The 14,287-nt window shown below is 41.2% G+C and overlaps 1 protein-coding gene across 1 annotated transcript in view; it reads right to left on the reverse strand.

Annotated features, from left to right (window-relative positions):
- Positions 1-14,287, reverse strand: part of LOC137431269 (uncharacterized) — a 23,161-nt gene continuing 8,874 nt past the window's right edge. The window contains exons 2-3 of the mRNA XM_068122397.2: positions 6,478-6,621; positions 1-3,758 (exon numbers count right to left, since the gene is read on the reverse strand). Coding sequence (XP_067978498.1) covers positions 3,391-3,758; positions 6,478-6,621 — 512 coding nt within the window. The 3' untranslated portion in view covers positions 1-3,390. The remainder of the gene's footprint in view (positions 3,759-6,477; positions 6,622-14,287) is intronic.

Genomic DNA, 14,287 nt, shown 5'->3' on the forward strand with positions numbered 1-14,287 from the left:
TAACCAAAAGCGTCTTTATTCGAAGGATCAAACTATAGCACTGCCGTGCTCGGGGCTGTGAGCCCCGTGTATATCCCGAGGCCACGCCTACCCCTCGGGCATGGCTGACACCCTCTTGGTGCGCGGAATGATGTCATCGCGCCAGCGAGCCATCGTGTCCGCCATACATACATACATACATACATACTTAAATACATACATACATACATACATACATACATACATTACAGTGCCTTCAGAAAGTATTCACACCCTTTGACTTTTTCCACATTTTGTTGTGTTACAGCTTGAATTTGAAATGGATTAAATTGAGATTTTTTTTCTCACGGATCTAAACAAAATACCCCTTTGATGTCAAAGTTGAGAATTTTTACGGCATAAACAATAGGGCAATGCCCTCTGGAACAGTGTTTCTCTGTATGTATGTATATATGTATGTATATATGTATGTATGTATGTATGTATGTATGGGGGGAGGGAGTCTACACAAGTGCTTCTGCTCCTCCATGAAGGACGGTCTCATCTCAAAACATCCAGTATTCCTTGATGATAGGAACGTTCTCCTTCCGTTCAGGCCATCCTGACATGGCTACCGTCTGCAACGCTTGTAAAGCTTCATCCTGCTGGGTGTGACGCTTGATCTGTCATAGTCGCTCATCACAGACATTGGCAGTGTTGGTGAGATTGAGTGTCTCTAGCACTTCTCTAGATGTTTTCTCCTTTTGGATCTTGAATATTTCATACTCTGTGCTTACTTCCTGGATTATGTTCAGGGCCAGGTGAGCTCTAGACAACATGTCCGCGATATACACCTCGCTACCTCTCTTGTATTTGATCTCGAGATGGTATCTCTGCAGCCTCAGCATCATACTCTGTAGTCACTTCGTTAGCAAAGCATTCAATATGGTTCCGCATCGGCGCCTTCTTAGAAAATCCAAGCTTATGGCATCAATGACAAACTTCTGAAATGGATTGTGGCTTTTCCTGTAGATAGAATGCAACGTGTCACTCCCAACAGTGTCCAATCTAACTGTATTAGCTTCAGTGGCGGAGTCTCACAGGGAAGTGTTCTCGGTCCCCAGCTCATTGTGTTATATGTCAATGACTTGCCGACTGAGATGCAGAACTCAGTCCAGATTTACGCTGAGAAAACAAAGATCCATGGAGTTTGGGGATGCCACAACCCGAGCACACTCATGATCATTACAGGACAATCTTGACACAGCTGTAAAATGGATAGATACTTGGAAACTTTCATTCAATGCAGCCAAATGTAAGGTCATGCACAATGGCAAAGGAAACTGGAATGTAACGTACTACCTCAAGGCCGAAGAACTACAAGTTGCACAGGAAAAGAAGGACCTTGGTGTTGGTATAGACAATTAACTCTACTGAAGAGGCCTCTACTTAAGAGGGTGAGGCCTTCAGTCAACATGTCTACCAAAAATAGTCAAAGACAAAGTACCCATGCTCTTCTAAATGCTACGAAAGCCACTGGCACTGCTAACGCTGTGTACACCCCAGGACCATAAGAGCTGGGCATTCTATTAACATACTAACCGAAGTTTTAAGCAGACATGGAATAAGTAGCAGCAAACCCCAAACTTAAATGCATGCAGATACTTATTGTAACACCACTGATGAATGCATTAATTGAAACTGTGTACAATATGCCAACATCATGGAACAGATGGTAGAATGTGATATACAGTCGTGGCCAAAAATATTGGCACCCTTGCACTTTTTTCAAATAATGCACCATTTCTTCCAGAAAATAGTTGAAATTAAAAAATATTTTGGTATCCGTCGAGGCGCTGTTAGACTTTCGGTCTTGTTAATTATTTTGTAAAATATTCTATCTTACTATAATTCACCAAATGTCCGTCCGTCTGTCTGTCTGTCCGTCCGTTCGTTCGAAGGTACCGCAAAAACGGCTGAAACGATCACAACGATATTTTGGGTGGGTAATCCTGGGATCTCCTGGAGTAAAATAGGGTATATTGTTTTTCCAATTTCAGCTTTGGCCTCCAGCATTTTCAGGTTTGGACTCCCGCATAACGTTATTTTCCCGGGTGCCGCACTAGGCTGCACCGATCGCTGCATGGCTGCACCGATCGTACTCAGTGACCTCGGACAAAGACCTTTTATAAGGACATGGGTTGAATCCCTGCTTGAGAGAATGCCAACCCCCTCCCCACCATCACCACCATCTCTCCAACTCACAATCCCACGAGATATGCAGAATGGACGACCCAAAACCAATTATCTTCTTTTTGATTCGTATATAAACATCATTAAAAGTAAATAATGACCTCGGCCAAAGTTCAAACGACGTGAGTTTAATCTCTACATGAGAGAATTCCACATAGCTATTTGGGCGGTGTATAAGCTAACAGATCGCTGTCTCCATAGATTTTGCCAAGGCCGTAACACCTATCGGCTCAAAATCCTTTTAACTGTTGACTTGGTAGTTTTTACAATGAAGGAAACATTAACAATGTTGTTAAAAGTTTATTTTGTGATTAATTTGTGATTGGAGATATGTTGTTTGGAATGAAAAAAGATATCGAGTTCAAGTGAATGATGACATGACGTGATGGTTTCTACTTTCTAAACGTGAACTTCGCGGATCACCATATGCAGATTCGCCACGGACCCACAATCGATGTTTCTATACATGAACGTACCCGTTTGTTTGCGAACGGGTACGTTTTTCATGGAAGTCCTTCACAAACTTGCTGTCCATGTCTGACGTGCGACTGAAGGTGCTACAGGAATATGGAATTTATTGGTTTCATGCTTTAGCATTCGCCGTATCTGCTTTGCCTGGTTGCTTCCGGCCTCCACGCACGGGTATCTCACTAGTTAAAAAAATTCCATTATGACATTATGGGGTATTATGCGTAGATCAGTGACAAAAAGTCTCAATTCAATCAATTTTAAATTCAGGCTGGAACACAACAAAATTTGAAAAGGTCAAGGGATGTGAATACTTTCTGAAGGTAAAGTACATACAGCGTTTAGAATGCTTGAGCATGGAGAAAATAAGTCTGGGAAGAAGATGGCAAACCACCCAAAGAAACAGCTTTGGCATCACCAACGTTTGGTAAAGAGTATAGTACGGTACATCAAGATTAAAAAAATCAAATGAAGGTGGAACTGTTGAGTGTTTCAACATGAGTCGTCGTATATTCACTAAACTGCAAATATATTAATGCCAATCACTCGATACAGAGAGTCTGTGCCTTCCAAAGCAAACTGAGTGGTTTGCCATTGCCTTCCCAGCAGTCGGCGCAGGGATTTCTAAAAACAAATAATAATACGAGTGCCATTTCAAAATGGTCGTGGAAAATTTAATATGCAAATAACTTTGAAGGAATAAAAACATTTTCAATGTTGACTGTTTGAGATCAGTGCTGAGGCAACATTATTAATCGCAGAAACTAATTGTGCATTCATAGCATAGAAGTTCTCTCGTTCAAGCCTTCTCTCTTCTCTGTCCAACCTCCTCTCTTCTCGCTCATGCATCCTTTCCTCCTCCTCCCGTCGCCTCCTCTCTTCTCGGTTCTCCTCCTCACGGCGCCTCTGCTCTTCTCGGTTCTCCTCCTCACGTGCTTTCCTCTCCTCCTCGCGTCTCTGCCGCTCCTCTCGGTTTATTTCCATCTCTCTCGCATCCCATTCCAACTGCCTCTCCTGCATTTCCCGTAGCGCTCTCGTAAACTCCATCAAAGCACTCGATCGTTTCTTTTTCTGGTTCACTGCAAGATACAACATTGGTACAAATTACATCAACGTAATTATCTTACTATAATTCACCAAATGTCCGCCCGTCCGTTCGAAGGTACCGCAAAAAACGGCTCAACCGATCGCACCAATATTTTGGGTGGGTATTCCTGGGACCCCTGGGAGTAAAATAGGCCATATTGTTTTTCCAGTTTTTCCAAACACGATGGAATAATATTTACCGATATGAACAGTGATGTGGCTTTTGTTGAAATTCTACATACCAGCAGAGAGTAGATCGACTCCTGACGAACTCTTCCTATATAAGCGTGCGGCTCCGAAGTAACATGGCAGCGTGTGCAAAGCGACTGAGAAACAGGTGTAGCGGCCGCTTCCGTGTTACAGATTCGGCGCGCACTCTTCACACATAAATGTGCGACTGAGAAAGACGTGTAGTGGCTGCTTCTGTTTTGCAGAATTCAATCTTTTTTCAAAATGAGTGCCATGCACCGTTTAGATTTTGATGATTTGCATGTGATATGATTTAACGGATGTTTATATGAATCTTTAAAAAAGAAAAGAAAAAAAAAAAGCCTTCAATTTCTGATATTTTGCCTCTTCGTTTGGGCCTCCCAATTGATGCCCCGCCCATAGGGTGGGAACCGTTGCTAGTATTTTTCATTGAAAGAAAGATGTAGGGATGCGTTCACATGTGATCATTTATTTTGACCATCCCTACATTGTTACATACGTTTTGGCATGCCATCCCAACATCCTTTTATATTTAAAAAAAAAAGAAAAGTTTTTATTACTCGTTTCTGTACTTTTGTGCATTATTTACTAAATAAAAGGTCATCGATTGCAAATGAAAGGTCTGAAAAGTCCTACAGGTCTAAAAGGTCAAATTAAAAGGTCTAGACGTAGTCACGGCGCAATCATATGTAATTAGTAGACGTACTCACGGTCCAATACTGTGTAATAAAATTGATAGAAGTACAGTGTGCATCTCGGCATCGATTTATTGCAAGATTAGTGAGATGAGGTGGCATGATGACATGAGATGAGGGCATAGGATGTGGTGGGCTGTGTCCACGAGGCTTCACACACGTTCGCAGAGCGAGTTTTTCCCTAAAATGCGTATGCACGCACAGTACATTATGGTAGATTAACTACGCACTCTTAAGTCTGAGAGAAAGTCGAAAGGCCTTTAACATGGTCTAAAAGTATAAGGTGTCTTTAAAGGTCAAAATTGGCAAAGGGGTCTAAAGGTCTGAAACGTGTGAAGGTCTAAAGGGTCTTAAAAGTTCTCATAGATCTAAAGGTCTTAAAAGGTCTGAAAAAAGGCTTTAAAAGGTCTAACACTCTAAGCCTAAGGGATCTAAACGCCTACTGAATCTGAGGGTTATAAAGGGTCTAAAGGTTAAAAATCGGAGGCTCCAATTGTCCGTAATTAATAGACGTAGTCATGATCCAATAATAAGTAATTAATGGATGTAATCACAGTCCAACTCACGTTCAAACAGTACGTAATGAAAAGACATACTCACATGGGTCGAATGAGGCTTCACCTCAACAAGGGTTCAACGTCCACCCATGTTTTTCGATTTTATATACTGTATGTATACAGACAGCAGTTTACCCACCCTAAGGATGGTTGAAGCTTGCACATTGTTTACTAAATGAAAGGTCATTGATTGCAAATGAAAGGTCGACATGGTCTAAACGTTGGAAAAGGTGTAAAGGTGTCTGCCTGAAAGTCGAATGGGCTGAAAGGTCAAATTGTAAGGTCGAGAGGTAGTCATGGTACAATAATCTAATTCATAGCACCGTGTTTTTCGGTTTTATATACCGTATCTTTACTATAATTCATGGACTGGTGGGTGTTTGTGTGTGCAGGTGTTTGTTTGTTTGTTTGTTTGTTGTGCTACGCTCCCTACAGTTCTGAGCCGATTACATCCAGACTTGCTGCATAGGATCAGCATGACCCCAATTAGTTCAGAGGCCAGAGGGGTGTTTTTATCTTTGCCGGTGGTCTTGGTAGTCTTGGAGGGGTTGGGGGGATGCAAATTCTCGATGTAAATGTGTATCATGACGTGTTGTTCCAGGGTGGAGAGAGTTGCAAGTCCCCACTCTTTACAGTGCAGTGTTCCTGTCCCCACGTTCTCCAGTGCAGTGAGGTGTTTTGAATTATGCAGCGAGAAGTATTTTGGAGAGTTATTTTGAATTCGACGTTTGAATAAGGATAATAACATAACCCCCCCTTCTTTGATAACATAACCCCCCATAACCCGATGTTCCTGCCCACCCTAGTTTCCCTTCCTATTACTATGCGTAGTGATACAGTTTTGCTTAGTTTTCGTGAAAATTTAAAGTAGTCATCGACTTTCTCACTTAAAATGTAATTGATTCGTGTTTAACCCAAGGCCTTGCTTAAACCAATTTTGAGTTAGGCTGTCTTAAAATAATGAGAATGAGAATAATTATTACAAAACAACTCTTTTGAGTCGGTCACTTTTGTAGTTCAGCGATGTTGTCCAGAGGTTTAATAAGTGTTATTGGATGTGAAATGCTCCACAAACGATTAGTCGGTACTTTATATTATAGGTTGATATGTTTGTATATTGGTAGTTTTTTTTTTTTTCGAGGATTCATGTTGTATTAAACTGATGGAGTGTCAATGCCATTCCGACATAGGAAGTCCAGCGACTTCCTGATGAAATGCATCGTAAGGTCATGTCAAAGGATTCCATTCACCTCTGTATTTGATCACATCCCATGATGGTATAGAAGATGGTGAAGCAGGCGATTCTCCATGGACCCCACCATTGCTGGGCCCAGCATCTTGGGAATCACCAGAATCGAAAACCATCGTAGTAACGTCAACCGGAGATTCAATATCTACATAAAGAGATACACACAACTGGTTTTGTATAAAAGGAAAATGCATGATGGGGTGGGTGGGTGTGAGCATAAAAAAATAACACTGAACAAAAGGTCCCATCGCCCCCAACCGTGAAAACTCTGAAGTCTGTGTGGACACACCATGTAGCTGGGGTGTGTCTTGCTAAGAAAAACGGCTACACCTTCCCCAAAAAGAGGCAGAGTCCTGCATTTAAGCGCAAAGATGGCACGATGTTGCCTGTCTCAAACGAAAGACCGAAGCAGGACAGCAAACACAAAAACTAGAGGTCCCAGGAAACCTGAACTCAACTGGTCTATATCAATATGGTTAGAATATGCATAATAGAACCACAAACTATAGCTATATATACGATATATCTGTGCAGCGTCTGTCCTGTGTTGTGTTGTCTTGTCACTGAACTACTTTTTCAAACTTTTTGAAATCGTACCAAACTTCTGGTATGCACATATCTCTCCCGTCGGTATGTCCTAAGTGTATTTTCTTTGAAAAATTTTCCAATTTTTTATTTTTATTTTTGGAATTGTTTTGGGAATTTTTTTTTTCAACCTCAATTGTTTATAAAATGTGATATCACGTATATTACAAATACATTTGTGCAAAATAATAGTTTGAATTATGATTGGTTTAAACCATGACAAAACGGCAACTCGGGTACAGTCATTTATCTATATATCTACACATCTGGGCAGTGTCTGTGTTGTCACTTAGCGACTCCCTCAAACTTTTGTTTCCGTGGTTGTGGAGTGTTTTTAATAACGTTGTGGTGGTTTTGAATCACGTGGTGGTGAGGTGTTTATAATTACGTGGTGGTGAGGTGTTTCTAATTATGTGGTGGTGAGGTGTTTTGAATTAGTTGGTGATGAGGTGTTTTGAATTATGTGGTGGTGAGGTGTTTTGAATTACTTGGTGGTGAGGTGTTTTTAATTTTGTGGCTGTGAGGTGTTTTTTTTACGTGTTTTATGGCTGTGAGGTGTTTTTATTTTGTGGTGGTGAGGTGTTTTTATTCCGTGTTTTATGGTGGTGAGGTGTTTTTATTTTGTGGTGGTGAGGTGTTTTTATTACGTGTTTTATGGCTGTGAGGTGTTTTTAATTTTGTGGTGGTGAGGTGTTTTTATTACGTGTTTTATGGCTGTGAGGTGTTTTTATTACGTGTTTTATGGCTGTGAGGTGTTTTTATTACGTGTTTTATGGCTGTGAGGTGTTTTTATTTTGTGGTGGTGAGGTGTTTTTATTTCGTGTTTTATGGCTGTGAGGTGTTTTTATTTCGTGGTGGTGAGGTGTTTTTATTACGTTTTTATGGCTGTGAGGTGTTTTTATTACGTTTTTATGGCTGTGAGGTGTTTTTAATTTTGTGGTGGTGAGGTGTTTTTATTACGTGTTTTATGGCTGTGAGGTGTTTTTATTACGTTTTTATGGCTGTGAGGTGTTTTAAATTTTGTGGTGGTGAGGTATTTTTATTACGTGTTTTATGGCTGTGAGGTGTTTTTATTACGTGTTTTATGGCTGTGAGGTGTTTTTAATTTGTGGTGGTGAGGTGTTTTTATGACGTGTTTTATGGCTGTGAGGTGTTTTTATTACGTGTTTTATGGCTGTGAGGTGTTTTTAATTTGTGGTGGTGAGGTGTTTTTATGACGTGTTTTATGGCTGTGAGGTGTTTTTATTACGTGTTTTATGGCTGTGAGGTGTTTTTAATTTTGTGGTGGTGAGGTGTTTTTATTACGTGTTTTATGGCTGTGGGGTGTTTTTATTATGTGTTTTATGGCTGTGAGGTGTTTTTAATTTTGTGGTGGTGAGGTGTTTTTATTACGTGTTTTATGGCTGTGAGGTGTTTTTATTACGTGTTTTATGGCTGTGAGGTGTTTTTATTACGTTTTTAAAAATGGCTGTGAGGTGTTTTTATTTCGTGGTGGTGAGGTATTTTTATTACGTTTTTATGGCTGTGAGGTGTTTTTATTACGTTTTTATGGCTGTGAGGTGTTTTAAATTTTGTGGTGGTGAGGTGTTTTTATTACGTGTTCTATGGCTGTGAGGTGTTTTTATTATGTGTTTTATGGCTGTAGTGTTTTTAATTTCGTGGTGGTGAGGTGTTTTTATTACGTGTTTTATGGCTGTGAGGTGTTTTTAATTTCGTGGTGGCGAGGTGTTTTTATTACGTGTTTTATGGCTGTGACGTGTTTTTAATTTTGTGGTGGTGAGGTATTTTTATTACGTGTTTTATGGCTGTGAGGTGTTTTTAATTTCGTGCCTGTGAGCTGTTTTTATTACGTGTTTTATGGCTGTGACGTGTTTTTAATTTCGTGGTGGTGAGGTATTTTTATTACATGTTTTATGGCTGAGGTGTTTTTAATTTCGTGGTGGTGAGGTGTTTTTATTACGTGTTTTATGGCTGTGAGGTGTTTTTAATTTCGTGGTGGCGAGGTGTTTTTATTACGTGTTTTATGGCTGTGACGTGTTTTTAATTTTGTGGTGGTGAGGTATTTTTATTACGTGTTTTATGGCTGTGACGTGTTTTTAATTTTGTGGTGGTGAGGTATTTTTATTACGTGTTTTATGGCTGTGAGGTGTTTTTAATTTCGTGCCTGTGAGCTGTTTTTATTACGTGTTTTATGGCTGTGACGTGTTTTTAATTTCGTGGTGGTGAGGTATTTTTATTACATGTTTTATGGCTGTGAGGTGTTTTTAATTTCGTGGTGGTGAGGTGTTTTTATTACATGTTTTATGGCTGTGAGGTGTTTTTATTACGTGGTGGTGAGGTGTTTTTATTACGGGTTTTATGGCTGTGAGGTTTTATTGAGGCCGTGTTACAGCCTCAGCTGTGAGGCTGTAACACGTTTATTACGTGTTTTATGGCTGTGATGTGTTTTCAATTTCGTGGTGGTGAGGTGTTTTTAATTTTGTGGTGGTGAGGTGTTTTTATTACGTGTTTTATAGCTGTGAGGTGTTTTAAATTACTTGGTGGTGAGGTGTTTCGAATTACTTGGTGGTGAGGTGTTTTGAATTACGTGGTGGTGAGGTGTTTTGAATTACGTGGTGGTGAGGTGTTTTGAATTACGTGGTGGTGAGGTGTTTTGAATTACGTGGTGGTGAGGTGTTTTGAATTACGTGGTGGTGAGGTGTTTTGAATTACTTGGTGGTGAGGTGTTTTGAATTACGTGGTGGTGAGGTGTTTTGAATTACGTGGTGGTGAGGTGTTTCGAATTACTTGGTGGTGAGGTGTTTTGAATTACATGGTGGTGAGGTGTAATCGTCCCAAACTTCCAGTCTGCACCTGCCCCTCCCCTATGTATGTGCTGAGGGGTTCTTTCTTGAAAAAAAAACATTAAACCTAAATCTTCAACCTAAATTGCCTATAAAAATGTAATATCACAAACACAACAAATACATTTGTGCAAAGTAATTGTTTGTATTATGATTGGTGTAAATCATGACAACACAGCAACTCAGGTACAGTCATTATCCTCAGCTAAAATAAGCCCGTTCCTCAGTACGCGAGCCGAGCCAAGCTAGTAGTTTATATGTGCTAAAGAGGTACAGTAACGTTGAAGGTATCTCATGTTTAAACAGGAAACTAGAAAAAATTGAGTTTTAAGTGAGGCATGAAAAGTAAAACTACAATTACTTTTCTCAGATTTCAGACCAAGACCAAGTTTCAGCCTTCTCGCTACATTAGGAAGTACCAGATAAAAAAAAAATCATGATTTTTCAATATGGCCGCCCTGCCACGCCCATTTTTGGGCGTGCAACGCCCAAATGCAATCCCAAACTAGTTTATGTCTTAAAGATGCTGCATAACAAGTTTCATCAAATTTAGTCAATATTTGTGACTTTTAGAGCGTAGACGTCGAATTGTTTACAGACGACAGACAGACAGACAGACAGACAGACGACAGACGGACGACGGATGACGGACACTGGGTGTCGACAAAAACTCAGCTGGACATAGTCCAGTTGAGTTAACAATGAAAGCTCGAATTCTGAGGGGAGGGAGGACATCGTCCCATGCAGAACGTGCTCTGCATTTGAAGCGTGTGCGGTGGAAGAGACCAATTCATGAACTGCTTGTGAAAGCCATGGATTTGTGGAACACCAAACTAATCCAGCAGCACTCGGAAGGAAAGATTGAACTACCAGGAGTGAAAATACGACTCAGGATCCTCCAAGAAGATAACGATTCCCCCCTTCCTGTTTTGCCTTGCTCTGGATCCACTAAGTAACCTCATTAATGAGCAAAGAAACAGATACACCCAAACATCCAAAGAAACAAGAAAGGTGACACATCTGCTGTACATGGATGCTTTAAAACTCTTTGCACTGAACAGGCAAAAAATTGGCAGAACAACTGAAATTAGTGAAACGGTTCTTCGATGACATCCAAATGGAATTTGGCCTAAATAAGTGTGCCAAGTGCACGTTCGTGCAAGGTAGACATAAACAAATACGGACAACATAAAATCGACCTGTATACAACAATACAGGAGCGAGAAAATGAAGCATCTTACAAATACCTTGGAGTAGAAGAGGGCCACCAAATTTGTCATTAAAAATGTACAAAACAATTCCCAAAGAATACCTGCATAGAACAACGCTGATCCTGAAAATATACCTCCCCCCAAGGAACAAAATCAAAGCCATAAACTAACTAGCAGTACCAGTGCTCCAACAAAGTTGTGCAATAATAAACTGGACACAAGCAGATATCAAAAAACTAGATATCAAAACAAGGAAACTCCTCACTATCCAAAAAAAGTTCTATAAAAATCAGTGCATCCCGGGGCGAGAATGTACCTGCCGAGGAAAGAAGGGGTGACGGCCTGATGGAACTCAATCAAGTGGACAGAGAGACAACTGTAGCATTAGCTGAGTACATGAAAAGTTTAACAGACTACCAAATATAATTTATGTACAGTGCATGAACATAAACCAGAAAAGGTATCTCTCACTCACCTTACAAAAAAATTCCAAAAACAGGTGTGAACAGAAGATTTCACGCACCAAACCGAAACAGCAACAAATACAATCCCAATGATTGCAAAAAAGACAAAGGGAAAATACAAGAATCTAAGGGTTGGTGACAACTGGGAGGACAAAAAAGCATGAAAAAGAAAAGAAAAAAAGAGTTGGATAGATTGTGGATAGACAAAGAAGGATCACTGGAATGGCTAAGAAGAGTTCAGCTCAACTGGGACGGAAAACCATTCATTATTAATGCCCAAGACCAAGGACATTACACCAATGGCTTTAAGAAGCTGGCAGGACTGAGTCAATCGGACAAGTGAAGGTTCTGTAAGGTAGAAACAGAAAGCACGAGCCATCTCCTATTGGGATGTAAAAAACTCATGTCAGAGCAGCTTTACACCCAAAAGCACAACAAGGTATGTACAGTAATTTACTGGCACACCTGTGGAAATTTCAATATCCTAGTTCTAGAAAACTCATGGAAACATGAATCAAAAGCAATAATTGAAAACAAGGACATAATGCTCATGTATGACCTGATGATCCCGTCCAGCATGAACATAGAAATGAAAGCACTGTGACTCAAGAATGAATTGAAAAGATCCTGGAAGCTGAAGAACGCTGAAATTGTACCATTGGAGCAATGGGAATGATAAAGAAGAACCTCATAAAGTTCCTACTCTGGGAACATTACCACAAAGAAAGTACAGTTGGAGGCTGTACAGGACTCAGTGACAATCCTGAAAAGAGCTCTTGGAGCAAAACTCTGAGAAAAACAAAACTTCACAACTTAGCCCATGAATCATGATCCTCTACCGAAATGGGGGTGGATACTTCCAGTCCTGGGAGGACTCCGTTCCACCTTCTGAAACCTAAATTATGGAGATAACCAACGACACACACACACACACCCACACACCCACACACCTCGACCATTTATAGGAGATAAACTAGAAAGTCATATCTCCTTCAGTCTCCTCATAGCTAGGTCTGGCTGGGCCTGTGCTCAATCTAGTAGCTCCACACTGAACCCTGTCCCTGGCAGCGATATCCTTCCTCAGATGTGTTGACCAAGACTACGCACAATACACTGTATTCTTGACTACTAGGGACTTGCAGAACATTGGCGCAATATTAAAATCAACTTCAAGTCCTCAACTGATCAGTGATTCGGAAACCCCGTGGAATTGCTACATAAACGACCCAAAACCAATTATCTTCTTTCTGATGCATATGTAGTGGCTTCTATTTTTAGATGCATCATTTTCTAAAGGAACGGTTGGTGCAGACAGAATTAATTCACCGACCTTGTTCCTCACAAACTGATGCTCCTGGCCAACATTTGATAGCTGGGCATGGTCTAAAACCAGGAACAACCAATCAACTCCCAGGACTTGAACATGAATGAGAGGACAGGATAAATAGGAAGAAGTTTCTTACTGGACAATCCGTTCTCTGAAGGGTTTTGAGAGCTTCGAGACAAGTATCGTGGAGTTGGTCAAATACCAAACTGCACTGTGTTTTGCTTTCCCCGGGACTGTCGGTACAGTTCTCCCTCACTACCCATGGATGTTTCTACTTCCCGGGAATTTCTTCTACGCAACCAACACTGCCCGTGAGCTGCGTTTTCCTTCCTCCATTTTGGATCGCCTTTAGCTGGGGTAATATCCATCGTTACCACTGCTCGTTTCACCCCTACTGAATAGTCATCTTCACCACCGCTCGTTTCACTGCTACTGAATAGTCTTCTTCACCATTGCTCGGTTCACCCCTACTGAATAGTCATCTTCGCCACCGCTCGTTTCACCCCTACTGAATAGTCTGGACTGGACTGGTCTCCCATTATCATCTGGACTGGTCTCCCATCTCTACCGCCTCTGACATCAACTCATCCTGGGAATTCTTTCAAAGTAAATTGCTCTCTCTCATGCACAGATTTATACCATCTCGTCTTCAGTTGTCATACCCTTCCTCCCGTCCATGGTACACGGAATCTTGTGGTGAGGCTGTTGCCCTGAAACAACTTGCTTTCGTCTCCTGGAAAGCAAATCCAACGGAAGGAAATCTCATTTCCTTTCACAAAGCCCGAAACAAGTGTGTGTCCACCCTCAGGAGAGCCAGGAAACAATATCTCACCATTCTCAAGACCGAACTCTCTTATCTGTCTCCCTCTTCCAAATCCTGGTGGCGTCTGGTCAAATCTGTTTCTGGTGTTTGTTCCCCCTCCATCCCCTCCCTCACCTCAAACGGCTTAACGGCTGACTCCGCACGTGAAAAAGCTGAATGCCTCAACTCTGTGTTTGCCTCTAAATCTTGTGTCCCAAACCCATCCCTCTCTGTACCCACCGTACCCAGTCGTACCCAGCTGCTCCTGGACTCTGTGTCCTTTCCTCCTGACAAGGTGGAAAAGTTTCTGGCAACCCTCGACTCTGATTCTGCAACTGGTCCTGACGGCATCAACCCACGGGTCCTAAAATCATGTTCTTCTGCACTTTCACTCCCTCTTTCTGTTCTCTTCACCCTCTCTTTTGCTCAAGGTCATCTGCCATCTGCTTGGAAATCAGCCAACATCACCGCTTTGCACAAAAAAGGTGCAAAAACAGATCCCAGCAACTACAGACCAATCAGCCTTCTCTTAATTATCAGCAAAGTCATGGAATCCATCATTGCTTCAGATATTAAATC

The sequence above is a fragment of the Myxine glutinosa genome, chromosome 7 (assembly GCF_964187855.1).
Source record: "Myxine glutinosa chromosome 7, kmMyxGlut1.1, whole genome shotgun sequence".
In the NCBI taxonomy this organism is placed as follows: Eukaryota; Metazoa; Chordata; class Myxini; order Myxiniformes; family Myxinidae; genus Myxine; species Myxine glutinosa.